This window comes from Nakaseomyces bracarensis, assembly GCF_045282275.1.
Source record: "Nakaseomyces bracarensis strain CBM3 chromosome Unknown Scaff11_0, whole genome shotgun sequence".
NCBI classification, from domain to species: Eukaryota; Fungi; Ascomycota; class Saccharomycetes; order Saccharomycetales; family Saccharomycetaceae; genus Nakaseomyces; species Nakaseomyces bracarensis.
Window position 1 is genome coordinate 206795 of NW_027263957.1, and position 27891 is coordinate 234685.

Genomic DNA, 27891 nt, shown 5'->3' on the forward strand with positions numbered 1-27891 from the left:
CGTAGGTGATGCTATATCGCAATGACTAGGCAAATCATCAACATAATTATATTATCAAACGACAAGACATATAAACCCACAAATAAATATAAGTTCAGAATTTCATTGTTTGTAATAATGCCAGAAAACAGCCAATCAAAATTAAGAGAAATAGAAGAAGGTACACACACCCTCAAACCCACAAAAAAACACCTACCAAACAATAATACAGTATTAACGACACAAGTAACCGTTATCAGACCTTAATCACATTGATGTAAATACTAGTATACCAAAATAATATCTAAATATTAAAAACTCAATATCCAATAATACTTGCCAAGTTATATGATGTCACGCATATTATCACCTGTAACGACTACATGACTGACCAAAAAAACAACAAACGAAAAAAAAAAAAAAGCAATTAGAGCAGAAGAAAAATATTTAAAGGATAAACAAATTAAGGGAAACTCCTCGAACCCGTTATATTGCAATCTCGGAAATTATAGACGTAGGGGGGGAGAGCATAGCTGACAGTCTTTTTACTTCCTAATTCAATTGTCTGTATCAGTGACGTACCTCGATCTGGGACTGGGGAGTAACAATTCTAAGAATTAATACATCCACGAATATCTCATCTAATATAATAATAAGAAAACTAGCGCTGCATTGGCTTAGCTATACTAATAAAGTAATTAAGCAAAACATTCTTATAGAATAAAAAGAAGAGACATTAAAATAAAAATAAAACAACAACAAAGGAAAAAACAAATAAAAAAAACAAGCAAATAAAATGGAGTCTTTACAGCAGTTGGATCCCAACTGCGTGATTGTGTTGAAGAACACGGAGAAGAATATGACGCAGCTAGTGAGTGAGTTGAATAGTAGAGGGCTCCGCATTGTTACTAGACCCGGGAAGGAGGATAATACAATCTATGCGTTCACCAGGTTTGACTTGACTGATTTTGAGGACATTGCAGGGTGTCTTAGGAACATTAAAAATGTTATACCTACAGTGGAGAAGGTCATTCCAATCTATGACAATGAAATAACTAAGCGTATCGATGCGCTGTACAAGAAGAACGTTAAGGGGAACTTCTTGTCGTTACCAACGGATGCCGATTTCTTGGACATGTATACTCTAACCGGGGATGCCGAGCAATCTCTGTATTTTGCGTTCTTCAGAAACTACATTAAATGGCAACTGCCAATGGCTTTCTTTGGTATATTTGTCCGTTATTCCAGTAACAAAGACCCATGGGAATTTAACCCATACTATGCCGCTGCTTTGCTCGTTTGGGCGATGTCGTTTACCTCATACTGGGTATACAAGAAGAAGAAGAAGTACACTTCAATGTTCCCACACTCACAACCTGTTAACAACTTAACGAATGATAACTCCAACCACTATGATGACCCAACAAGTGTGCTTTTGAAGAAGACTTCTTTTGCACCTGTTGCATTGGCATTCGCTGTGACCCTAATCTGCTGTCAATTAATGTGTTTTAGTATTGAGATTTTCTTTACTCAAATTTATGATGGCCCATTTGCATCCATTACCTCTTTAATCCCCACTGTTCTTTTGGCTGTTATCACTAATGTGCTAACTATGATTTATAACAAATTCTTCGTTGATAAATTTGTCAACTGGGAAAATAGTCCAAACCCAAAGACTTCTAGAATGGAGAAAAACTTTGTACTCCTATTCTTTGTTAACTATACACCTCTATTAATCACCCTATTCCTATACCTACCATTTGGTTACCTATTTAATGCAAAGTTGAAGGACAGTGTTGTCAGCTGGGCTGAAAGTCACCACCTAAGAACAATTGACCATGATTTCCAGATTAACACTGCTAGGTATAAATCACAAATTTTCTTTTTCACCGTTACAAGTCAAGTTGTGGCATTTGCCATGGATAATATTCTGCCTATGGTCTTGGAGAAACTTCTTCCTGTCGTCATGTCAAAAATATCTAAGAAGGACTCACAAAAGGCTTCAATCTCTAGTTCCAATATTATCAAGGAGGAGTACCCTGGTGAATTAAAGAGATGGAATAAAGTGGCTTCGTATAGTACTGGTCCATGGGGTGAATTTGATGTGGATGTCAATTACAGGAAAGTTATCATTCAATTCGGTTTTGTAGCAATGTTCTCAGTTTTATGGCCATTGTCCCCTTCTTTGTACGTATTTTTCAACATTTTGACTTATAAGGCTGATATGTGGAGAGCTTTGAAGAAGTGTACTCCAAAAGGTTTCCCTAACATTGCTGAAAATGATGAATTTGAAGAGGTTCTGGTCGAGAAATCCACCAGCTCCTGGAATTTGTTATTGGTCATCATCACCTGGTTGAGTACAATAATTGGCCCTACCATTACATTCATGTACAGAAATTGTGCTATCCCAGGTGTAGGCAAATCTAATATACTGGAAAAACGTGACTCATGGTACAACAAATCTCCATTTACCTTTAAATGGACATCGTTGTTACTATTTACTATTTTCATAGAGCATTTGTCAATTGTAATTTACTACTTTATCAGTAACTTCTTAATTTCACTGGGTAAGACTAACTCTAATGGTATTGTTCCAAAAGTGGTTACACACAAGCCTTTGCAAACTAAAAAGAGTATTGACCTTTCCGATGTCATTGAAAAATCCAAGAATTACAAAGCTATGGAAGACGTTACTCCAGAACCTACTGAACAACCACCTAAACAAAGCACTCCCGTTCCTATTACTACATTGACCGACGTTTACCACAACAATAATTCGACGCAAACTATAGAAAGTAATGGAGCCATGAAAACGAAGAAGGATAACGATACAATGCAGATCAAAGAAACTATCCCTATGCAAAAACCTATGCCAATGGCAATGGATATACCATTTGGAAATGGTACCGAAAATATGAACAGACCAGCTACCACCAACACCAGCAACTCGATTGATACCGAAGCAGATGTCAGTGTAGCAGGAGCTACCTTACCTTCTACAATTCCAACATCGAAGAATTACGACCAAAGATTTAGCAAAGAGGGTTTAGAGATCAAACCAAGTAAAATGAGTAATTCCAATGACAGTTCTAAGAAAGCCAGCGTTAACGGTTCATATGTCTCCAGTGTTCATGCAAACAACCCAGCTAAAGCCACAGTCAACAAACCTGCTTCTCAGCCAATTTCAGTTAGCTCTAAAAAGGAGCACCCACTAGCCACTGTACCACTAGCTGCAGCAGCAGCCACTACAGCTCTTAATACCGACCATGACGAACCTAAGGTTACTACTATCCCAGGTACTAGTAATGGTATTCGCCATATTAGCTCACAAAAGTCTTTACAACCTTCCACCGCTACTCAGCAGTTTGGCAGAGATTATCAACCGGCAGCCAAGCCTATCACTCCATCTTCAAGAAGATATTCTAAGCCAGAGTCAAAACAATCTGTATCAAAGGTTTCTGTTTCTGGACAAAACAGTCTTCACTCAGGCACTACAGCAGAGCGTCAAAATATAGAGCGTCAATCAATCCCACGTGAAAAGTCATCTAATCGTGACTCCACTAATAGCACAACAAGTTCTCACAAAAAGAAAGGACTATTGCATAAATTAAAAAAGAAATTGTGATAATGTAGTAAATTCCTCTGTAAACTAAGAAATACCTTTACTTAAAATACCCTACAAATATTAAATATGACATAATTATGCAAATAAATCTGTATTTTTTTCGAAATTCAAATACTATTTTGAAAACTAAGATGAAAAGTTAAATCTTTTAACTTGTTAGAATATCAACTCTGGAACGTTTCCAAACATTGTGTAAGTATGTGGTCTCATCTGACTCGATTTTAGTTAGGTCTCCGCTTTCAAGATCAGGGCACGTGACAGTAAGTTGGGCAAAGGAACCATTACCGCCCTTGGGCAAAACAAACTTTCCTGGATTTATGACAACAACATTTTGAACCACTCTGGCGAAATGTTGTAATTCACTTGGAATAATCAGGATGTCTGGTGTGAAACCTCCGACAAATTCAGTTAGAGGTAAATATGGTACATCTAAATCAGCCCCAGAAATATGTTCATATATATTCTTACCATTATTGTCTTTACCTATTACCTGTTTTCTTGTTCCACCTGGAAAGACTGGATAATAACGGCGTTGCTGTAGTACGTGTTCAGTTACTCGATCGAAACGATTTCGCATTGATGTAGCTCCACCTTTTGTTATTTCTTTCATATCTTTATATATGTCAACATTAGAACATCCTACGAATGCCTCATTTAATTGGAATGTTGATGGATTAGCGAAACACTTGAAATTCTTGGGTAATTGCAAATTCTTTCTATCAAAAGAATCTTGTGGGTAAGCTGCATGTTTGGAGAAGACATCTCTAGTCGAGGGCATTAAAACGACCTGAATTCTGGAGTCTATTTTCTTTAATATTGGTACTAGCACTTTCTGGATAATCTCATCTAGATTTCTTGGTTGTGATTTAATACCTGGAAATATAGGGAGCTTACCTTGCTCGATAAGGGGATGCGTGATATCTAAGAAGGGACCAAACATGACGACAACATGTGGTCGAATATCTGTGTTCAGCCTTTCTATGAAATTTGATAATATCTCGAAATCAATAGTTTCATCAGAAGTATAGGGACCTGAAGTTATAACAGCTTTCATTGGAGTATTATCCATATTGCTTTGAATTTCTTGGATCTCTTCACTCGTAGAAACAGGAGAGTCAGGGTATGGCATTGACAAGACTTCCTCTACCTTAAAGTATTCACCTGTTGCATTTTTGCCTCTTATAGCCACTATCTGACCTAGGAATAATGAAACTTCTTTAATTTCGCTAAGATCTAGCCGTATTCTTCTACCGATACCATGGTTTCTTGATGTCTCTAATGCAATCGCGTTAACATTTGGAAATCCTTCTGAAAGAGTAGAATCCGGTACAATACGACCAACCGCATATACCTCAGATTGCGACTGTACAGTTGGGTCTGCAAAATCGGTGCTAGTTAATTTGTAATGGTTATTAAAGATATCATAAAATGTCTCAATTTGATCATCCAGGACATCGGCAGCCTCTTGAATTTTCTGCCTCATCGTTCTAAATCTGTATTTTTTAGGGTCATAAAATGGAGAGATATTCACTCTCTTATCTTGGATATCTGAATCTAGATCAATACCATCTGCTACTTCGATACTCTCAGGATTTAACGAATCCAAGAGCTTATTCGACTCTCTCAATTTCAAGGGCGTATTTGCTCCTGATTCATTTTTGATGGTGCTACCAAATGGGGAAGATTGCACTATAGGCTTTTCATCCAAACGATCATCCGAATTGAATTCTAGTTTAGAGGAGGAGCTTTCTTGTTTTACTTCAGTAGATCTGCCCTGTAATTTTCTTTTCTTCAATGTTGGTGTGTTGGGAATATTAAAACCAAAAGCAGGGCTAGAGTTCAAACTTCTTATAGGTTTTGTTTTCTTAATTCCATTGGGTTTCTTTATAGCAGATGATACCTGTGTAGATTTCTTTTCTATCTGGTGCTGTAGAAACTGCTTGAAAGCGTCCAAATTTTTTAGTGTTAGTTCTGTCTGCTTTTCATGACGCTGATATGAAAACTGCTCCCACCTAATATAAAGTTCTTCAACATCTAATGAATGCAGCTGCATCAGATTTTCAAGTACAGTTATTATTGAGGTGTTCTTGGCCTCTGGCCCAAATTGAGCCACTAGTGATTCACTCGCAGTCATGGTCTCTATGCCTTCAAACTTCAATAAAATAACAGAATTTTAAAGTATTTGATTGAAAGTATACTTAATGAGAATTTCGACCTATATCTCCTTTATATGCTCATCTACTCATCTTATCATTATTATTATTATTATTATATTATATGCTTTAATTGAGAAAAATACTAAAAAAAAAAAATAGTAAGAAATCTTCATTTTGACGCGTTTTCGTGTTGCAAGAGTTTACCCTGAAATATAATAGAACATCAATATAAAAATATTCAAATTCATGTCAAACATTATATCACTTTATATAAGTTCATAGGAACTGAGAGTATTGCTCAACTAATGACACCAGTTTATCAGGGAGACATTGGTACAGTTCTTTTACTTCTTGTTTATAACTGGAGCTTCTACCTTCTTGTAATTTATAGATTGAAATAAGAACTCGGAAGCAAGAATTACGAACTTTGGCATTCTTGCTCTCTACCATGTATGCAACGCTTTGAACTATTTCCATGAGTCGATACGTCTTTGAAGTCCACAGTGGATTCTGCTCAATAATCTCAGCCAAAGTGTCAATTAGAAATATCTCCATAGTACTTTTCTCATCTTGAATTTCCGTCATCAAGATATTCAGAATTCTAGTGATGGCTTTGCTATCAAAGAAATCTTGCGTAATTAATTGCTTTCTAACCTCCTTAAATAAACCATATAGAGCTGAAGTATCATCAGTTAAAGTACCTGATATAGTAATGATTTGATCCCATATGCTATGAAATTGGCTCGATTTTAGTGTCAATGCCTCTTTTATCAAAGTATTAAGCACTATTAAACAATGCGTGAGAACCATTGATCTCATAAATAATTTTGCTGGAAACTGATCAGAATTACTCAAAGATTGGAGTATGGTAGTAACCAGATCCAACAACTCTTGGTAACCTCCGTTATCTTCCAGCCAATTCCGTAAAGTTGTATTTGACTCAAAGGAAAGCAGAGGTCTGATAATATCATCTATATGCTTCATCGTAAAACCTCTTGATTTTATTCTTTCCAATGATTTTTGCATTCTATTAAAATCTTCCTCAGGGTTGTTGCTAATTTTATTGTGGGTGCATCTCATTACTAATTGAAGAATTTCAAGCAATGTAACAGGACAATCGTTAAGATGTTTCACAAAAGGTGAAATCGTTTCTTCTTCAATATTAGAGTTAGAATTATTATCTTCTATGATAGGTTGAGACCCTGAATTTATACGATTTATATCGTCATTAGTATCCGGGCTTTCCTTTTTAACCACGGACCTTTGGTTAGCAGGTGGTTTTGATTGCTCCTTGCTTTTCAAAATTACTTTTGGAGGATCCATGCTGAATTTAACTGTTGGTTCATTTGCCACATTATTCTCATGAGAAAATTCACTTTTGCCATTAAAAATATCAGCTATTTCGACACTACTAATACGTTTTTCAGTGTTTGTATCACCGTCAGATTCAGTTTTCTGTTTCTTATTCCCAGGAATTCCTGTGAAAACAATTTTAGTCATCTCAGTTAGCCTTGGCTCATCAGCTAGTAAATTTAAACCTATAGTGTCATCTTCACCAATCTTTCTTTTCATTTTCAAACCCGAATCTACGTCCGCTTCTTCCGATATACTAGGGTTATGAACAACACTCCCACTGCTGGGAGTTCTCTGGTTTCCTTCTTTCCCAAAAGGATTAACCATTGTCATCTCCATATACTGTTTATATTCATCATCTTTGGGTATGTGAACTTCTTCAGTATTTTCCTCCTTCACACCGTCTTCGATTGAAGTCCTTTCTCTAACCAAAATATCACTAGCATTGAAGGCTTCATTACGTTCATTGAGCTCATTACATACTTTGAAAACAGTAGGAAATAATGGTAGTTCTCGTGAAATATCAATAAACACTTGCTTGTTATATTTGTAAAAGGAATAGAAGGTTTCATAATAAATCTGTAGATCAAATTCTTTACCAAATATTTGATAGAACAGCTTAATCAGCTCAGAAATTAACCCAGTAGGTAAGTGTTCTTGTAACTTCCTAAATTTATTTTCTATAACGCTTTTAATAATTCTAAACGTGTAGTTGTAAAAAAATTTGCGGAACTTTAAGTAGTATAAGGAAAGCATTGTGAAAGTACCCGTTTCATTTTCATTATTTTCCAATTCCTTGGCCTGACGTGGAGTTTCCAAATTATCAATGATCGAGATACATGAACGTAAAGTTTGAACTGAATTAGAAGGTAACACATGGAATAGTTCTTCAATTGAAAGGTTATTAATCGAATAGAGTTCAATTAAATAAGAAAGGTCAAATTGGCTGGCAAACCAGCTCATCTTTAACAGAGGCTTCAAATCATAAGGTGATTTTATCATTATCTTTCGTAATGGCTGTATTAATCTCTTAATATCAATTCCTTGAACATCATAACTCTTGATAAAAAGGAAAAAATCCTGTAAAGCTTCTTTAATTTGTATAACTGTTAGATCTTCCGTATTTTCGATATTATCAAACATTTTGTAAAGGTCGGTCAATTGATTTGCATCTGATTTAATAGAAACAGGTATTTTATTTTCATTATGAGCTTGTAAGGCATTTTCAATATATTTTTTCGTTAAAATATTAGAATCTTTAGCACTAATTTCCTCGCTAAGGTCGATAGATATATCCCTTTTGTGACTAGGAGTCGTTGTGATTGGAGGTGAACCGCTTCTTTTCTCTACGCCAGATCTCTCCGCTTGTACACGTTGTATCGGAATTGGCGCACTAGATTTCCTTGTGACATGATTTAGTCTATTGTTCAGGCTAGTTCCATTTAGCTGACTTTCATTTTCCCTAGAAGAATAGGCACTAGTTGATCTAACGTTAGCAATTGGTGATCCATTGCTATTATTAATGTTTTTTTGTAGAACTGATGATTGTGTTGGTTGTGCATAGCTAGGGAACCTTTTTTGTCCGATCAAACTAGATCTCCTAGAAGAAGTATTTGATGTCCTTCCTGAGGCAATCGACGCCGAAGGCTGGTACTGTATATCCAAGTGTTGTGGTATGGCCAACTCGATAGCTTTTTTAAGTTGAGGAGTTAGCCCTGACGTTAATATTTTCTTTCCATTAATAGGATAACACTTATAAAAGTACCAAAATGTTATTCTCATCGATTCCCGTACCACGGTCTGTGAGTCTGTTAAGCCCTTTTTTAGCCATTCTTCCATATATATTAGATTAGAATCGAATTTCTGACTGTTATGATATCTAAGAATAAGAATCTTTAAGAATAGACTCGAACAATACCGGGAGGATAAATTTTTACTATTTATTAAGACAAATGAATTTTGAAATAGACGATTGCTGAAATGCGTTAGGTTAGCCAAAAGTACAATAATACAATGAGAGGCTATTTGAGAAGTGATTTTCTTTGTCGATGATAACTGGTTTTTGAATATATTAAAAATCTGGTCTATCATATTGCTTGGTAGATATGCATGAAAAATGATTATGATGTCTTTCAGTAGTTGACAACTTGCAAATGACAACGTTGTGCGAAGTGATACTATACCCTTAGAGATAGATTCAATTAGTAGAATTTCTTTGAATAATGCGACAACCCCCTCGGGTTCGTATCGTATCACGGAGCTATCCTCGGATTTATTATATTCAAGACATTTTCGTAATTGGATTATATTTGCTTGTCTAAGTTTCCAGTTTTGCTCCGTCTCTTTTGGTCCTGAGAATGGTGATAATAAGTTATCTAAATCTGATTGAAAATGATCTAATGATTCATATATTATCAGAGATGCACGTGTGGTTGGTGTTGAGATATTATAGTTATTGAAATTTGGCGGAAGTGACTCTTTTAATAGCGATTCTATCTCCGTATTAACCTGAAATACTGAATCATTGTCTTGAGAAACATTGGCAATTAAATTTCTGCCCATGTCTTCTTCTTCTTGTTCTTGTGTGCTGTGGTTTGATATAGTTTCCTGGGTGTTTTTATGGATAAGTTTGTCCTCTAAATATTTACACATTTCGCTATTCTTCAATGTCTGTATAAACTCTAACGGCCTATCCCCAGGTATGTAGTCTATCAACATATCTGCTACGAGATCCAGCGTTGTTTTAACCTCCTGGGTGAGTTCTGATTCTGAGTTCAATTTTACTGCGTTGAGTGTAGAACTAATCGTTGGTACCACGCTATCAATTATAGATGGCTTTTTATTACTGGAGCTAATTTCTACCATAGCCAACAACACATTATTAAATTTCTGAGGCCAGTCTTTTTCAGGAACTTCAACTATTGATCGGAGGAGATTATGCATTGTGCTCACCACCAGTGCTTCGGATACATGATATATAGCCTCTACAGCTTTAATTGCAGGCATCCAAAATTTTCTCTTACTCACATAGATATCATTTCCAAGATTCTCATGTTGTTGACGGATATTGTTGTTGTTATAATCACTAATACTTCCACCAAAATCTCCGTTATCATTATCTTCATCCTCGTATTTTCTCTTTGTATTGCGATTGTTATCGACAAGCCCAGGCATATCTAGTAACAAATGCCCGACTGTATCTCGAACTACCAAGGGATCCTGGAAATATGAGGGAGTCTGCATAGCCACACGTTTAATCAAGTAACATAGTGCCGAATGTCGCACTTGTTCTAAATTGTGATCAACTCTGTGGTCATTAGTTGTATTATGGAGTAGAACTCTAAAATAAAGTGGTACCGCTTTCACATCAACGAGTTCCTTTTTCACATGTCCTTTGAAAGTTTGTAACAATTTACACTTGTCATCCTGGTTCAAGTCATTAAATTTCTCAAACCGCACATCCATTCTCCCCTTCACTTCCTCTTTCTTCATATAAAAACAAAACAAAACAAAAAAAGGATATTGAATACAGTATATTATATAGGAAAAGTTCTATTTCTGTACCTTCTTTTCTTGTTTGTGCAGTTTTGGTATATATCTTTTATTGCCTTTTTTGAAAAAGGTTAATTTTCTATTATCTTCTTAATTTTAATTCTTTACTTTCCGTTTGCTCTTTTATTTTTTCTTTGTTTAAGCTCATCGCGACGCGAGTTATAATCAAAAAAATGAAAAAAAAAATAAAATAAAACGGACAAGAACAATAATATAATGTCGAAAGTTTTCCAGCCACAAAACAAAATTTGGTGAAGAAGACTCTATAAAAAGATGAAAGAAAAAATAAAAAAAGAGGGAAGTTTTGCTTACGAAACAGTCTATTATTAATGGTTTTATTTTTTTTTACTACTTCTCTTTCGTCAAAAACAAAAAGAAAAAAGATAAAAAAAAAATAAAACTTTAAAAAAAAAAAAAAATTCAAAATAATATAATATATATATAAGTCGTTCTATTGTATTGCATTAAAATTTAAAAGTGAATGTGGAAAACTAAAATAACTTGTTCTTACCCTTTTATTTTATTTTCTTTTCTGGTCTGTGTTCTGCCTCTCTTTCTTTTTCAACAATACCTTATAAAATTTTAAACAAATAAGCGCGGGGGGTAGCGAGAATAAATGCTTTCTTGGAATAAAATAAAATAAGTTAGAAAAAACAAAAAAGAGAGAATGTTGGGAAACAGGGTTGGTTTATATACGAAAAAAAATAAAATAATAAATTGGGGTAAAAAAACGAGCCCCCTCGGCGGCAAAACCTCGGCGGCAAATGTTCAAATTTCCTTTTTCGGTCATTGTTTCTTGTCGGCGGCAATTGTTTCAGTTTGAACTTTCTTTGACCCCTATTTTTCTTTCTTTCTTTCTCTTATTATCATGTAGAAGACTCCTGTGTGTGGAGATTCAGTGGCTTTTGTAGGAGATGACCCATACGTTCGATCTTCGTACGCAGATACCCTTCAATTTCCTTTGAGTCAATACCCTGGGTATCGTCGGTCCAATGGATAGGAACCATGGGGACACGTTCTACGCAGCGGAGGATGTCCTCATGTTGTACCTGCTGGATTTTGTCTGGGTTATTTGTGAGGAGACGGACGTTGTGGATTCCGAGATCTAGCAGGATAGCTTTTCCGAGACTGAAGTCACGGGCGTCTGCGGGGTGTTTCAGCATTAGGTTTGCCTGCACTGTGTCAGCGCCTAGATCTTGGAGGTTGTACGCCTTCAATTTCTCCCCGAGGCCGATCCCGCGGCCCTCCTGTCTCAGATAGACGATGACTCCGTGGCCGGAACCACCTCTGATGTGTGTTTCTGCTTCCTCGTCTACGGCTATCAGTCTGCCAGCGCGATCGAATTGCTCACCACAGTCGCAACGAGCACTCCATGCGGTCTCACCAGTGTAACACTCCGAATGGATTCTCACTAGGGTGTCGTTGTGCTCGCCCCATGTGGTAGCGTCTGCGGGTTTTAACTCACCGGTGGCGTTATCGAATTCTAAGGAGTATCCCAAACGTTCATCGCGATCGGCGACTGTACGACCTGGGTAAAGTTTCCCGACGTAGGCACCACGGACCATTCTGTCCTGCTGAGTCTCTCCGGGCCTCTGTTTGAACAGCGTACGACTCCTTATATCTTCACCGAAGACGATTGCTAAATGTTCCTTGTTATCTCTGTCATTAGTATACAGGTGTAAAAAGATATCTGGACCATGTGTTGTAGGTATCCTAGCTCTAGCAATACACTGTACATCTGGAAGTGAAGAGGTCATTTTTTTTTTTTTGTCAATTTTTTAGTTTTCTTTAGTTTAATATTATTCAAGTAATAAAAAAAAAATAGAATTATAATCTATTGTATTTTTTTCTTTCTTTCTAAAACCAAAGAACCTTCAATGAATATTAATAGTATGTTATAGTTTCTTTATATATATTAAAAACTCTATTTTCTTCCTCTTTATGTTCATTACATTATTATTACAATATATTATCAACAAAGGTTTACACGGGCAACAAAGAAAATTAAGGAGAAAAGAGTTTTAAGAACGAAAACCCGGGTGATACGAAATATTTTCATTTTTTATTTTCATTTTTTAGTTGATGTTAATTCGGAAGAAAAGAAAGAGAGATCTCCCACAAAAGTTTGTACCGTGATTTCTTCGAAACTAACGCATTTTTCCATAAAATTAACAAAAAAAGTTGTAACATTACTAAATACCGGATGACAAATAAAATAAAAAAGGGGGGAAAAGGAAGATAATGAACAACAGCCGTAGGAAATCAAAAAAAACTACGCCGAGAAGAAAGATCAGAAGAAAATGAATATCACCAGTCTTATTTTTTTTTTTAATTTTGATAGAACTTAGAAGAACCCGAGCGAATAACAAAAAACCTCGCACAGTACTATATAACAAACGAAGTTCTTTTTTTTTTTTACTTTACCACAGTTTCCGTTGCATTTTACCTCCGCCACTCTTCCCCACGCGGTTTTTAATCAAAAATTTTCTTTGTGAATTACTTCAACACAGTCCGGGTTGTAGTAACCTCTCTTTCCGACCGTTTCTGTCAAAATACGGATCCAACGCCTTCCTGCCCTCCCCCCCCCCCACCAATAAATACATCATGTACGATATATCATATGATAATAACGTATAGTTGTACAATAGTTCAATGTGATAAAATACGTATAATAAGATGTAACTATGTACGTATAACGAGATGTGATCATACACGTACAACGGGATATCAAAGAATAAACAAGTAAAGAAAAAAAGACAACAACCCAGCACACGACATGAAATTAAAGACACCTACGGATAGTTCTGTGTGTCAATAAAAAACAACATTAAAGCATACGTAGGTAATAAAAAAAAAGCAGTACAAATGAGGAAAATGGAAAACAAAGAAAAATATAGGAAAGCGAACAGGCTGTCAATAAAAGAAAATAACCCAAACATTGTTGTGCAAAAAGGGTTCAGAGAGAAGCCAGAAAAGCATAAGAATATAAAAATAAACAGACACACACACACACACACACGCACACAAGACACACACACACCGAAGACAAAGACAAAAGACACACATACAGCAAAAGAAGCAAGACAAAGAGGGAAGGGGGAAAAAAAGTAGAAATAACACCAAGAGAGAGAGAGAGAGAGAGAAAGAGCAAAGAGAGAGAGAGAGAGAGAACAGGATTAGATAGTTATGTAGATGTATAAGGAGTATAGGTTGAATAATTTAAACAAAGAGCTTGCAATGAAGGGGAATTTTCTAAATCTTTTCTTGAATATTAAAATTAAAAAAAAAAAATCAAAAAAATAAAATAAATACAACTTCTACAAACAATACAAAACAGTAACCCCCCTTTGAAAGTAAAAAAATCAAAAAAAAAAAAATAACTTGATAAAGGTAGGAGAGAACTAGAGGACAACTAAAAAAAAAATTAACTAACAATAAAAATTAACACAAAAAATAACAATTCAAATAAAAAAATTAGTTAAGTTAAGTTAAATTGAACTAGATAAATAACAAAAACAACAGAAGTAAAATACAATATGATTAGCCATAGAGTTCTACTATCGTTGAAGGAAGCTGCTAAAGTTATTGGTACCCAAGGGCATTCTATACAAGGAGTTCGTGATAAGAATAATGGTGTTAAGATTGGGATATCTGAAAAGGTTCCTGGGTGTTCTGATCGTGTGCTTACCTGTAGTGGTGAGGTTGAGGATGTATGTAACGCATTAGGTGATATTGTGGAGATGTTGAATCAGAATGATGAACAACAAGAAGATGGGTCTACAGCTGCACAAGAGCCTTACCATTTCCACTTCTTGAACCATTTGCTACCTCCACCAAGTGCAGAGGAATTGAAGTCACGTGAAGGTGATCTAACAGATGAACAAGTCGAGGAACAATTGAAGAGAATTGGCCACTTGAGACTCCTGGTCTTCAACACCCAATTGTCTAGCATTATCGGTAAAGGTGGTAACCAAATTAAGTCGTTGATCGAAAAGCATGGAGTCAAGTTGGTTGCTTCTCGTGGTTTCTTGCCAGACAGTACCGAAAGATTGCTTGAAATTCAAGGGTTTGCTGGCTCCATCACTAATGTTCTAAAGGAGATCAGCGAAATCATCATCAAGGATGAAGAAGAAACTAATAATGCCGAGAAGGAGCAAAGTAATGGTGAGGAATCTAACGGTTCGTCTTCATCCAGAAGAAGATTTGAAAGAAAATACTACCCTCACTTGCAAAAGACTTCTGAAACTAACGGAAGTAGTATCGCACAAGAGTACACTGCTACAGTGTTGATTCCAGAGACCTATGTTGGTGCTTTAGCTGGTAAAAAGGGTAACAGACTTGCCAACCTTAGAAAATTCACCAAAACAAAGATCATCATGGAGGCTAGACCTGATGAAGAAGGAGACGTCACTAATGAACCTGTGAATGGTGAAGAAGACAAGAGAATTAGAAAGTTTACCATTATTGGTTCAACTTCTAGATCCGTAAACCTTGCTGAGTCCATGTTGCAAAGAAACTTGAACACTGAAATTCAAAGACGTAAGGAAAGATTCAGCAATACTCAAAGTGACGACAATTGAAGTAGGAAAAAACAAATAAGATCAAAGATAATATAATATGAAAAACTAAAATATTTCTTTTATGAACAGCGACACCAAATTTATATTATTTTCTTTCTGAAATTATGAACTGAAATAAAAAAAAATTAGCACTAACAACAATTTTAATATTGATTAAAATGTTAATTTATTTTTCATGGATTGAATGAAATATACTTCTATTACTCACTAAATGAATTTGGAATACATAGAGGTTTAACGATTATATTACATGCTAGTAACCTTTTGTAATCATTAATATTACCATTCATTCATTCTGATCCTATTTTAACAAAAACAATACAACATTAGAAACAGAGAACGTTATTTTTATAAAAAATTGAAAATGGGAGATATCTTTTTTTATTATTACTATTACTATTACTATTACTATTATATTAATTATTATTTCTATTACTCCTATTATTACTATTATATTTCCAATCTATTGTATTTTTTTTATTACTCTCTACCAACCCTCCTCTACCTTCTAAACTAATAGTGTTTATCCAGCAAAAATATCGTACAATTTGTGTATAAGAGAGTGTTGTGTTCTATCCTTATTTTTCTGTTTCTTTTAAATCCATCAAATTAATCATATATTAGGTTTTTACTATTTTTCTTTTCTTTTCTTTTTTATTTTAGAAATACAATCAGGTATCAACTAAACTAATCATTAATTTAAGCTTTAGATAAATAATAGAGATACCTAATGTATACAATAATAGATAAATAATATAAAGCCTAATGTAAACAATGGTTTAAACGGGCCATAGTTCTTTAAAGCTGCATCGGGTCATGTGAGAGAGCCGTTATAGCTGAAAAATTCTTGAAAAAAGGGCGATATCCTCTTAGCTTTTAATTTCTTAATTTCTATGTCATACATTATATACAGTTCTTTTTACAAATGTTACGATTAATAATTGGGTAAAGTTTATCTAATTGTCGGTTATTGAATATCCTTTAATAGAGTATATAGGACGATGGAGGATCAGGATCCGGAAGTGATCATCGATCAATTAGGAATATCGAAACGATTAGGAACATCCATCTTCGATGAGCTGAGTCACCGGGCCTCAGAAGCTAACGAACTTGTACATCGGTTAGATACGGAAGAAGAAATCAGAGAACATGTACCTGACGCACATTTCAACAAAGTTCATGATCTGAATTTTCAGAATATGAAGTCGGTTGATACGCATTATTCTGTCCAGCTGGACGATCAAAAAAAGAAGAAATACAAGTTTAGCCCCATTAAGAGGACTCCTGAAGTAGTCGAGATAACGAAGAAGATAAGACGGTTGAAACTCAGATCATCATCTACACTTTCAAACGGTGGATCACCCGAAAAACGTTCACATAGCAATGCGACGGTTGAATCAAAGACGAACCTAGCACCGTTGAAAACACCGAGTTTCCTTCAACCGACCATCAATTCTATGAATCGAGCACGGGAAACCACTACATACATCACGAGCGGCCAGAAATCCAAAATAGAGCCGTTAAGAAGACCGCCCATGCCCTCATTTAATACAGATAATAGCACGTTTAATATGAGCAAGTCAAGAATACGACGGGACAACATTTCGATAAGATCTGAGCCTTTCAACCAAGTAAGAACAGAACACACGAGGCCATCAATAAATCACAATCACAGAATCATGCAACGCTCTGTGTCCACCCAGTTTAGACAATCATCAGATAATAATATGTTGAGAAAAAATGGAATCAGTGGTACGACAAGCGAACAGCGATCCATTTCGGATGGGTCATCAAATGTGTTTGAGAGGTTGTACAGGCAGAGCACTATGTCTCGGTCTAACTCTATGGCATTCGATCAGACGCACAAACGTACATTAAGCAAAAGTAAGACTATGGGGTCACTTTCGAAGATCGCTAATGGTACTGACAACAAAAATGAAAAACCTAAACCTTGGAGGTGAGAGATATCTATAGGTAGTGGTTTTCGTGTAATTAGTTTCATTTTTACATGAAACTCTGATATAATATATTGCCTTGTATTTATATATACAGTAAGTTTTAATGTAAACTATTTTTTTTTGTAGATTGATTATGAAACAAGCAGATTTTAAAATATATATTTGCAGACAGGTCAAATTTAAATATGTACGATAGTTACAAGTAAAATACAGTAACGTTAATTCTATCTTACCTTATTTACCATCAGTTTATCATATTTTTCATCAATTGGAAGTAATGAGACAAAAAATAAGTAAAAATCTTATTCTCTGACAAAGAGTGAAGTGATGTTGTAAGGAAATAAATCTGAATGCATATGTACATGGACAAAGAATATTTTGCAAAAGGATGGAAAACATCAAGGACAGAAATGAAAATTTTTAATAATGTACAAAAAAAAATCTTTTTTAAGACCAATTGCAATGATAGTAGTATCTGGTATTATTTTTTAATGTTGATATACTAATCCTCCCAAATTTAAGTCCTTTTTAAAACACACCGCTTTCACTTAATTGCCATAGAAAAATTAAAATTTGTTACTTCTGCTAAATCTCTTCATATACTTACCCCAAAATAAGATATCCTGACGGAAGGTTCAATATAGATATAATTCAACTAAAGTCAGAAACGTGAATAACCAATAAAAAAACAAGAAGTAATTTTGTTCATTTTATGTTGAAAAAGTTCTCCTTATTCTTTATTAATTGGAAATTCATCTCCTGCTTTGAGTTAAATGTTTTTGTTGTTGTTTTTTGTTTCTTAAAAGAATATTAAATCAAATTAATAGGAATGAAAACAAATATTAGTAATAAAAAAAATAAAAAATAGTTGCGTTATAGTTTGAAATGTCAATGCTTGAGAGCAAAAAAAAATAATAGTGATAGTAGTTAGATAAAAAAAAAACAATTTTAATGGCTCTTTTTGTAACCTAAATCACATCTATTTGAACTTCTTACCGAACAAGATCATTTGCAATTGGTCGTACAAGGAGATAACACCGGCACCGGCGACACCTCTCAAGATGTTAGCACCGCAACCCTTGAACAAAGTGGAGACACCTTCAGCAGCGACAATCTTTCTCATACAGTCCATAGCACCGTTGTACTTGACGGCTTGACCGGAGGTCATCATCATTCTTCTTCTAACGGTATCCAATGGGTAAGAGGCGGTGGAAGCACCGGTGGTAACAACCCAACCTAGCAAGAAAGAGGCCAAGAAAGAACCTTCCAAAGAACCGGTCAACAACAATGGCTTCAAGGAATCGTACAAACCGAAGTATAGACCTCTGTAGACGATGATACCAACGACGGAAGGCATGAAACCTCTGTATAGACCAGCAAGACCGTCAGAAGCGATAGTCTTCTTGTAAACATCGACCAAACCGTTGAATTGTCTTTCACCACCCTTCTTGGAGCCCTTAGCGTCAGCAGCCAATCTGGTTCTGGCGTAATCCAAGGAGTAGACGAACAATAGGGACAAACCACCAGCAGCACCACCGGAGGCCAAGTTACCAGCGAACCACTTAGCGTAACCTTCTTCCTTCTTGAAACCAAACATAGCCTTAATCTTATCCTTGAAGGCGAAGTTCAAAGCTTGGGTTGGGAAGTAACGGATAACGTTAGCGGTGTTACCTCTCCAGAAAGCGATGATACCTTCAGATTGGGCAGTTCTCTTGAAACAGTCAACGATACCGTTGTAACGTCTGTCCAAAGAACCTTGCTTGATCATTTCATCTTGGTTTTGAATCAAAAGCTTGACTCTTTCAATTGGAGAAGCAGCAGTCTTGGCGACAGCAGCAGAAACACCACCCATCAAGAAATCAATGGCGAAGTTAGACTTTGGTTTTTGTTCAGACATTGTTATATATATGTTTGTTTGTTTGTGTTTTTGTTTGTTAGTCTATTAACACCTTTAGAAAAGATAGATAAAAAAAAAGTTAAAATTAATAAAAAATAATAAATCTATAGTTATATATATAAGAGAGAGAGAAAGAGCTTTATTCTAAAAAAATTTTTTTTTCTACCATCTCATCGAAAAGAACAGATCCCATTCTGCTTATATATTCCTGTAGGGGGACAGGATAAAAAAAGAAGTTAAAATTTTTCCTATTCAATTTATTTTTTTATTCTTCCAATCAAAAACTGTCCAATCAAAATTCATCAAAAATTGGGAAAAATAATAAAATAACTTAAATTTTCTGAGCATGTTTTCTCTATCAATTCTATCAAAAACCCGTACAAAGGAACCGTTTATATAGTAAAACGCCATTCTCTTCGTGGATACCCTGGATTTTGACACGGATACAAGAGTAACAGGGAGAGCCGAGAGAGAGGCAGTAGCCAATGAGCGTCGAGGGATATGGATTAACTCCCTTTTTTTTTTTCCCCCTCTACTTTCTCTCCCTTTATTTTTTTCGTTCCAGTTTTTTCGTGATAGACAGTAATAATACTGCAGAGGCATTTTAAAGAAGGGTTAAGCTCAGAGAAGCTAGCCTAAGTGGTAGGTGTACAGTTAGTCCAGGAACACGAAATATAGCACGTTTTTCGATAGGGTAACTTTGATGAGTTTATTAAAAGAAAGCGGGGGGGAGGGCAGATCTATCAATAGCAATCTATCAGGGATTACCCGATAAAAAAAATGTATGCTAGACCATACTAAAATGGAGTCAATTGGGAATTAAAAAATACAGCCGTAACTTTATTGCGGGGGGAGAGAATTGCTGAGTATCGGATTAAATTTTATATGCCGAGATTTCGGTACTAACTCCTGTGATATCACATGACTAACGAAAATAAGTATGATATATGTTTTAACGAATGGATAACGACTATCTTTATTAATTGCGATGGGGTGAAATAAAAACTTATATATATAACAAAAATGTAATGTAACCAGCCATTACAAAATATTATAGAATATATATATAAATATTAAATAAAAAAAAAAGCACACAACACGCGTTATATTATGATTACTTTAGGTCCTGTTGTTGATGAATAACTTTTTCTAGTTGTTCTTTATCACTAAAGTCTTGTCTCCAATTACAGATGGTACAATGAAGTTGGTTTCCCCAATGTATAGGTACTAATGGTATAAACCATACCGTGAAGAACTGTCTCCTTTTAACAGGTTGTACACTGTAGTTATGACAATGCGGACAGTACAATGGTGGGGCGTCGTTGCCCTTATATGGTTTGTCCCAGCTGTTAACACCACAAACTAGAGGTAGAAAGAAGAACATATTTCTATTTATCTATTCTCTTCTTTTTCTTACAATGTAGTTATGATCTATATTTGCGCCTTCTTATACACATAATTCTTATTCTCCCCTTGTGTCTTTAACAAATAAAAAAAATTTTAATTATTTCCACCTCCATTGTTTATTTCGACTTACCCGGAAGAGTCAGAATATTGCGTTGATGGATGGTTACCCGAATATCCTACCCGGAACAATCTTCTCCTGATTTACCCGAAAACTTTACATCTAATAATACGAATCATTTTTTATTTATTTTTGCCATACACAAAAAAAAAACGGTCGTTTATAGACAAGAGTAAGAAAAGTGTAAATCATGTGTACCCTAATTATTGCCTCACTTCACTCCCACCACTTGATGTTTGGAATATATTTTGCCCCAAACCATTCGCAACTAAAAGAATTAAATCCGAGGAATTGATCATTTATTTTGGTTTAGTTTTTATTTTGGTTTATTTCTATATTTTTTTTTACTTACCTTACCGTATTGTATTTTGAGTGAAATAAACAAGAAAAAAAGAAAATATATTACAGGTCCCTTACATAAGATTTTTCTGATCCCAAAGGAATATGTCAATACTAAGCTTCAGTGCTGATTCACAGTAATATTTCGGGTCAACATGGAAAAAATAAAAATTAAATAGTATTGGTATTTCTTATTTGTCTTGAAAAGATTTTCCTCTGCACTCTCAGGAGTGTTAAGATATTTCTTTTTTTTATTTTTTTGTTTTTTCTTAAAGAGCTATAGTAGGATTCCTCGCTTCCTAACGAAGGGGGAAAACCTCTTATTGTTCGTGATTTATTATTAATTTTTATTTAATCGTTTCCCCTTATTAAATTTTATATTTTCTTTCTCCTATCTCTCATGATTTTCTTAACACAAAAAAAAAAAAATATTGTAAATGAGTGTATTAAAAAAATACAATAAACGGTCATCTCCGGGCCCCGCTTGTTTGTCCCAAAATAAATCTATCAATTGCCAACGGTAAAGAATGCGTATAAGCACATGATGGTAATTCCTCATTGTTCCCTTGCAGGTAAGAGAATATTATCAGTTTGTTTGAGGGGAAAAGAAAAACATGATAAAAAAAAAAAAAGAGAGAGAGAGATAAAAAAAAAAAGAAAAAACATGCAGCAGTACACCACCGCCTGATTCACAATTATCTGAATAAGAATTACATATTTCCTATTACAGCCTGATATTTCGTAAATGAAAACTTAGTCAAAAAAGGAGTACACACTAAACAGCTCGTACAAGCTCTATTACTACAAAGGGACCTGATTTAAGAAGAAAAAAAAAAAAAAGAATTGACGTTTTCCTACCCATTGAGACTCTCTATCTACCCAGTAACTTTTGTTTTTTCTTTTATTTGTGTTGGGACAAGAGAAATTATAGGGCCCGAAGCATCCGACGGATTCTTTTATTGACTCAGCGCTCCATTGAAATTAGTGTACAAGGTCTTTATATCCATTAACAAAAAGAATAAGGACCTTACCCTGTTTTTCTTCGTTTGTATCTTTTGTACTCTGATTTTGAATCTAGTCCTTTCCACCCCCGGTCCATGTTTACCGTATATGGAAAATTGTGGGTGCAAGAGAGCAATAATAAAGAGATAAGACCTCCTTTATTTTATGTTGGGTATTAGATTCACTGTATCCAGTCTAATTGTTGAGCATGGCTCATACTACTATTTTAGTATGTTGATTACCGACAAATACCTAAATCTATGATAATTTTCTTAAATATGGCTATAGCCATATGTTATAGCCATTCACTATAATCCTTTTTTCTTATCATGATCTGAAACCGACGGAATAATTTACTATATAAATGTATAATTATCTCCTTATACGTTTAACAGAATTAATAGTATATATTTTTATTTTCGATAAATAGCTGCACATGAACGCCAAACATCAGAACACATGTAAAAGAAAAAAGGGATTCATTAACGGCCCGGAAAATTCTTTTTTTTTTTTTACGTTATTCCTATCATATACAATTTATTTCGTACGGTTTATTCTCTATTACTATCTCACTAACCTCCAACATACAGAGAGGGCAAATAATTAAGGAGAACAAATAAAAAATACGATTTTTGTTTCATAGATCTTTCAGTAGCAAGTCTTCATCTGTACTGCCCTTAACCTGCGGTTCATTTGCCTTTTTCTCTCCACCTACTTCAATTTGTCTCGGAAAAACTATTAGAAATGTCAAAAAGGAAAAAGACATATGTCTTTTTTTTATTAAGATAGAGAGTAAGAGCCTTGTTTTTTTTTCTTTCCCTTTCTACGGCACGACTTTTTCCCTACTCAGCACATTTCTTACACAATTTTTTTTTCGGTTAATGTCAATGTAGTCGTGAGTGACTATAGATAAGTGCTTCGTACTCTTTTTTTTTTTTTTTAAGGAACCCCGTACTTTTCTCTTTATGATATATACAGAAAGACCCGTACGAATGGGATAAAAAAGATATAAACCTTCTTGCCGGGCCCGGTACAAGTTTTTTTTTTGTTTTGTTATTTACCACACTTAAAGATATCAAGCTACAATACTAAAAAAATACGGTCCAGGCCTTAGAAAGCTTACACACACTATATTTTTCCCTTTCCGTTTCAACTTCCCGCAAAATTTAAAGAAAAATAAAAACTCCTCTCAGAAATTACCGTACAAGACTCGGTTTCCACCCACCCATAATAATTCCATTGAAGTGGGAAAAAGAGCGGAATAAATAAATAAACAAATAAATAGAAAATAGAAATATACTTGGAGGGGCAAGCTCCTTCCCTTTTTCTTTCTTTTTTTTTCTATTCCCTTATTATTTTGTTAGAGATTGTATGTATTTGTCCTTCATTTTGAGATTTCACCTGCGTCGAAAAGATTTTCTTCCTCACATTTATTCTACGCTTCTGTTTTTTTTTTTCTCTTTCGCTATTTATTTCCTCTTCATTTCTTTTTTTCCCTGGTTGACTTCCCGTATGACTACTCTTTTCTTTTCATATATTTCAGTTGCTCGGTGCTCTTATTCTGTAGAAAGGATGCAAAATACATAAAAAAAACGTAACTCCTTGCATGTCTTACTTAATCCAACAGACAGTCCCGTAGAGATAGTAAGAATAGATATAATAATAACAAAAATATAATGAAGTTTTTGAACTATAGTAAGAAGTTCAAGCTGTGAATAAATAAAAAAAAAAAAGGAAGATATAACTAATCTTCTTCTAAAATCATCTATCGCAAAGGAATTGTAGAAGGGAAGGAGATATATTTTTCTCTAATAGAATGAAAAGTAGAAAATACGAAAATCCATTGTTATGTTTTACAGAAAAACATCCATACGGAAGTTTTTCGAGTGGTTTTTTTTTCTTTCCCTTATAGCCAGACTTAGTATTAGAATACAGAAGATTAAATTTTAAAAACAAAAGTAAAAAAAAAATAGAAGGAATAGTAGAAACTAAAAAAATTATATATATATCTTGTACTTTTAGAGAGCTATCGGTTCTGTAAACCTTTAAAGAAGTTAACTAACTCATCTCTGTAAATTTCAAAAAAAAAAAAAAAAAAAAAGAATATAAAATAATATTATTAATTATTAAAATCTAACAAAAAAAATATTTTACTAATTATTATAAAAATAAATAATTGAAAAAACTTTCTTCTAGAAAATATTAAACCTATTAAATAAATAATAAACAATTACAATAGAGAAAAAAAAAAAGCTTATAAATAAAAACAGAAAAAGAAGGAAACTACAATACTAGATACTCATCTATTTATTTTCTAATTGTAAGATTGAAATAAAAAGTATTAAAAAAAACATTACGACCACCAAGAAGTTTTGAAGAAGGAAAAAAAAAACAATTCAAGATAACAAGATTATAAAATATGGACTATTTGGAAATGGACTTTAACTTGGAAATGCCTCTGCCGCTAATGGAAGCAAAATACGATGAATCGTTTCCAACTATGAACCTAGGAGATATTCACATGCTTGAGGGTAACAATGCACGTGACTTTTATTATGGCAATAAAGGCGATGAGGTGAGAAGGGCCGAGAAGTCCCAAATGAATCGTGCGATGATGGATACGCCTATGTCTTCTGTGATAGATGGCATAAACAGTGCGAGTCAATTGAATCTGTATGATGTCTCATCTACGAACACTAGTCAACAGCCGCAGTCTCCATTAAATAAGTCTAATTTTTTCAATTTTAATTGGAATGATGAGGTTCTTCTTAAACAGACTCTTCCTTCCTCAATGGACGATATACCTTCGGCTGGTACAATCGGAGCCACAAACACTTACAGCACAGATACTATTAATTGCGCAACTCTAACCTCAACGGAGTTCTTAAACAATTTTTTGAAAGGCGATTTCTATCTGGGCCAAGGTGTCTTCAAGCCCCATAGAGCCCCGGTGACTCCTCCTTTAGATGAGCAAACTGCATTCAATAACGACCCGACTGATATCTTCATGACCAACCCAGAAAATACTACTCCTTATGAAAACCAACACGCTGGCGCTATAATTTCAACACCTAATACCAACTCTAGTACCTCCGTTACTAAAACCCATAATAATAATACTGATCACATTATGAGAGATGTGAATGTCGACACTATGTTTATGAATCCATTGACTGATGCTGGCAAGATAACCGAGGGTTACAATACAAAGAGGATTCATAAGAAGAGAAAAATGAGTAAGGTAAAGACTGATTCGGAATCCTCTGATGGTGAGAACAACGAACAAGGCAGGAAGTGCAGTGATGCCAGACTCTCCGCAATTGGCCTAGCAAAGAAGCTAAATTTGAGTACCCCTCAAGAAGCGTTGGAAAGAGAGAAATATATTCTGGATATCTTCCAACATGAATTAAACTATCCTCTAGGCTACAAAACTTGGATTAGGGATACTGACAAAGAAACTAGAACTTACCTAATTGAGGAGTTGCATAGCAGAGTTAAAGATAAATACCCGGAATATGATCATAATATCCTAGAGACTATAATTAGAAGAGCAACTTACTCAATGATGCAAAGTAGGTTAAGAAGAGAGAGAAGAGCAAAGATAAAGGAGAAGTCTTTCACCTCTTGATTTTTTTTTTTTGGGTAGCTATATTTTTACCTCAAGTTATTGCTATTTCAAATGCAATATTGCCATTATAATCTAGTTTGTGTGCTAGATTGCTTATTGTTCTTATTATTCTTACTTATTTTGTTTGTTATTTGTTTTCCGCTATTTTTTTCTTTTACCTCCCTTACATTTTATGAAGCCTAGCCCCAGTATATGCATAAATTAGCTAGGTATACTCGTTGCTCATAGCCTTATATGAAATCTAAATCATCAGAGAAAGATTTTATCATCATCCTACATTCACATTCTTATAATGTTCAAGCATAAGATTTTGATAATCTTCTAGCATTGTCATATCACATTGATATTTTTTTTTATTTGTGACAGATCATATAAAAATTTCAGGAAATTGTTATATGATTTGTTGCTATCTTTTGTGAATACTCACCGATACTAAAAACATTATCATGTTGTCATATTTATGGTATTTGTAAACAATAATATCATTATTTTTTTACTTTTTTATTACATTTCTTTCTCTCGATATATTATAAAAATTTTTAAACAACCTAATTTCATTACTAATAATATTATTATTATCATTATGTTTCTATCACTTTTAAAAAGCCTATGTTTGTGACAACGTTATATATAAGTCCTTTGCATTTTAGAGCTAACTACTTCTCGACCATTCATCTGGTAATGACTGTCGAGTAGTTGTCTAAAATGTTTATCTGAGAAGTCTTGTTAGTCTTACTCCATCGGTATGTTGCATATAGTGTTATATAAAAAAAATAACCACTATTTTTTTTAAATGATATTTAGTGCTATTTTGATTTTAATTTCATATTTACCTTATTTTTTTTTCTTTTCTTTTAAAACAAAATTTTTATTTAAGAAAAACATTAATTTCTTTTTAATCGATTGATTATATAATAAACCAACATTTATCATAACTAAAAAAAAAGTCAGAAATAGATAGACTCATTATTGTGAATACTACTTGATTATACGACTGATTCATATCAATTAATATTTTTTCAAACTTTTTTTAGTATTTATTAGTATCTCTTCCATAATTCTAAATATTATTATACAAATAGTAAAGAAAAATTACCTAAATTAAGAAACATAGGAAGAGAGTTATTAGTGCCGACCCAAATAAAATGCTTCCCAAATACTGCTGTAATTATTTAATTTTTAAAAAATACATTCCAATCTTCATAGGAAAGAAAATAAAAAATGAATTAGACAAGAGATTCTTGCAACTCTCTTAAAGAAAAAAAACAACCTAGCATTTTTAAAACTTAGTGAAAGATCCCTTCTTCTTTGACTTCTTTAACTTCTTGTTCTTCTTATACAGATGATGTCTACCTTCTCTCCAGCCAGAAGTACTTACCTTTACCTCATTATTGTCAGAATTCTTCTTCTTCTCTTCGATTTCAGCAATTAGCTTTTCCTCATCGATCATAGCATCTGCACCTTCCTTCTCTCTCAGTTCTTTCAGTTTTTGTTGTATTAGCTCACTCTTTAACTTATCAGCTATTCTAGCCTCTCTGGCATCCACAATCTTTTGGAAGACAGCTTGTCTTTTAACAGACTTAGCATGGATATGTGTACTAGCTCTTAGCGATTTGGCCATTATTATTAGTAATATAAGTATCTAATTTTGCTTTTAATAGTAGAAATAAAATAAATTAGCTGAAGACAAAAACAAAACTTTTAAAGATTTGATTATATCCAAATTAATAAACTCCAATCACCATCTCATTGCTCATCGCAAATTTTTTTTAGTTTTAACATTTGTAATTTATTTTTTTTTTTGCTTTCGCACAGAAAATTTTCCGCTAACTTTTTTCACTGCAGTGATTTCTGTGCTACAACAGACAGGGCAGTACAGATTTATATTATAGTCCCGTATAATATTATTTCTTAAGTCACCTGATCAATGCGAGATTGTGAAGGTGTGCCCACCGATGACTACAACGGCTATTTTGACTAACGGCACTTTGCTGTATAGTAGTATTGTTTTTTAAATCAAATGATCATGATTATGTAACCTCTACTAGAATGGACAGTTCATTGGGCTGCTGATACCTGATTCCATCGTGTTCCCAAGGAATGAACTCATCGGAACCCTCTCTAAACTGGTTTTCTTCTATAGGTGGAAATAAAACATGCCTAATTATTACTCTTTCATATAAATCAGTGCTGTTTCCGCCCCTATCACAGTAAACCCACTCGGAATCCGATTCTTCAGGAATACGTTCTTCCTCAGTCATATGAAGAAAAAAGAATAAAGAAATAGAATTAACCAG

The 27891-nt window shown here is 34.2% G+C and overlaps 11 protein-coding genes across 11 annotated transcripts; 4 read left to right on the forward strand and 7 right to left on the reverse strand.

Moving 5' to 3' along the window:
• Positions 1 to 775: 775 nt before the first annotated feature.
• On the forward strand, positions 776 to 3604 carry IST2 (Ist2p; the record flags this gene model as incomplete). The annotated part of the gene is made up of 1 exon (XM_071053288.1): positions 776 to 3604. The coding sequence occupies one exon, from the start codon at positions 776 to 778 to the stop codon at positions 3602 to 3604; it is 2829 nt and encodes a 942-aa protein (XP_070910696.1).
• A 148-nt stretch (positions 3605 to 3752) lies between these two features.
• On the reverse strand, positions 3753 to 5738 carry POL12 (DNA-directed DNA polymerase alpha subunit POL12; the record flags this gene model as incomplete). Its single annotated transcript, XM_071053289.1, has 1 exon — positions 3753 to 5738. One exon carries the CDS (start codon positions 5736 to 5738, stop codon positions 3753 to 3755), a length of 1986 nt encoding a protein of 661 aa, XP_070910697.1.
• A 298-nt stretch (positions 5739 to 6036) lies between these two features.
• Positions 6037 to 10578, reverse strand: STU1 (Stu1p; the record flags this gene model as incomplete). Its single annotated transcript, XM_071053290.1, has 1 exon — positions 6037 to 10578. The coding sequence occupies one exon, from the start codon at positions 10576 to 10578 to the stop codon at positions 6037 to 6039; it is 4542 nt and encodes a 1513-aa protein (XP_070910698.1).
• Positions 10579 to 11531: 953 nt separating this feature from the next.
• Positions 11532 to 12422, reverse strand: RIB1 (GTP cyclohydrolase II; the record flags this gene model as incomplete). The annotated part of the gene is made up of 1 exon (XM_071053291.1): positions 11532 to 12422. One exon carries the CDS (start codon positions 12420 to 12422, stop codon positions 11532 to 11534), a length of 891 nt encoding a protein of 296 aa, XP_070910699.1.
• Positions 12423 to 14201: 1779 nt separating this feature from the next.
• HEK2 (Hek2p) lies at positions 14202 to 15245 on the forward strand (the record flags this gene model as incomplete). The annotated part of the gene is made up of 1 exon (XM_071053292.1): positions 14202 to 15245. One exon carries the CDS (start codon positions 14202 to 14204, stop codon positions 15243 to 15245), a length of 1044 nt encoding a protein of 347 aa, XP_070910700.1.
• A 1001-nt stretch (positions 15246 to 16246) lies between these two features.
• SHE1 (She1p) lies at positions 16247 to 17206 on the forward strand (the record flags this gene model as incomplete). Its single annotated transcript, XM_071053293.1, has 1 exon — positions 16247 to 17206. One exon carries the CDS (start codon positions 16247 to 16249, stop codon positions 17204 to 17206), a length of 960 nt encoding a protein of 319 aa, XP_070910701.1.
• Positions 17207 to 18182: 976 nt separating this feature from the next.
• On the reverse strand, positions 18183 to 19100 carry PET9 (ADP/ATP carrier protein PET9; the record flags this gene model as incomplete). The annotated part of the gene is made up of 1 exon (XM_071053294.1): positions 18183 to 19100. One exon carries the CDS (start codon positions 19098 to 19100, stop codon positions 18183 to 18185), a length of 918 nt encoding a protein of 305 aa, XP_070910702.1.
• Positions 19101 to 20214: 1114 nt separating this feature from the next.
• RNJ42_03131 (uncharacterized protein) lies at positions 20215 to 20484 on the reverse strand (the record flags this gene model as incomplete). The annotated part of the gene is made up of 1 exon (XM_071053295.1): positions 20215 to 20484. One exon carries the CDS (start codon positions 20482 to 20484, stop codon positions 20215 to 20217), a length of 270 nt encoding a protein of 89 aa, XP_070910703.1.
• Positions 20485 to 24385: 3901 nt separating this feature from the next.
• Positions 24386 to 25594, forward strand: RNJ42_03132 (uncharacterized protein; the record flags this gene model as incomplete). Its single annotated transcript, XM_071053296.1, has 1 exon — positions 24386 to 25594. The coding sequence occupies one exon, from the start codon at positions 24386 to 24388 to the stop codon at positions 25592 to 25594; it is 1209 nt and encodes a 402-aa protein (XP_070910704.1).
• A 1279-nt stretch (positions 25595 to 26873) lies between these two features.
• Positions 26874 to 27215, reverse strand: RNJ42_03133 (uncharacterized protein; the record flags this gene model as incomplete). Its single annotated transcript, XM_071053297.1, has 1 exon — positions 26874 to 27215. One exon carries the CDS (start codon positions 27213 to 27215, stop codon positions 26874 to 26876), a length of 342 nt encoding a protein of 113 aa, XP_070910705.1.
• A 409-nt stretch (positions 27216 to 27624) lies between these two features.
• RNJ42_03134 (uncharacterized protein) lies at positions 27625 to 27855 on the reverse strand (the record flags this gene model as incomplete). The annotated part of the gene is made up of 1 exon (XM_071053298.1): positions 27625 to 27855. The coding sequence occupies one exon, from the start codon at positions 27853 to 27855 to the stop codon at positions 27625 to 27627; it is 231 nt and encodes a 76-aa protein (XP_070910706.1).
• Positions 27856 to 27891: the final 36 nt, after the last annotated feature.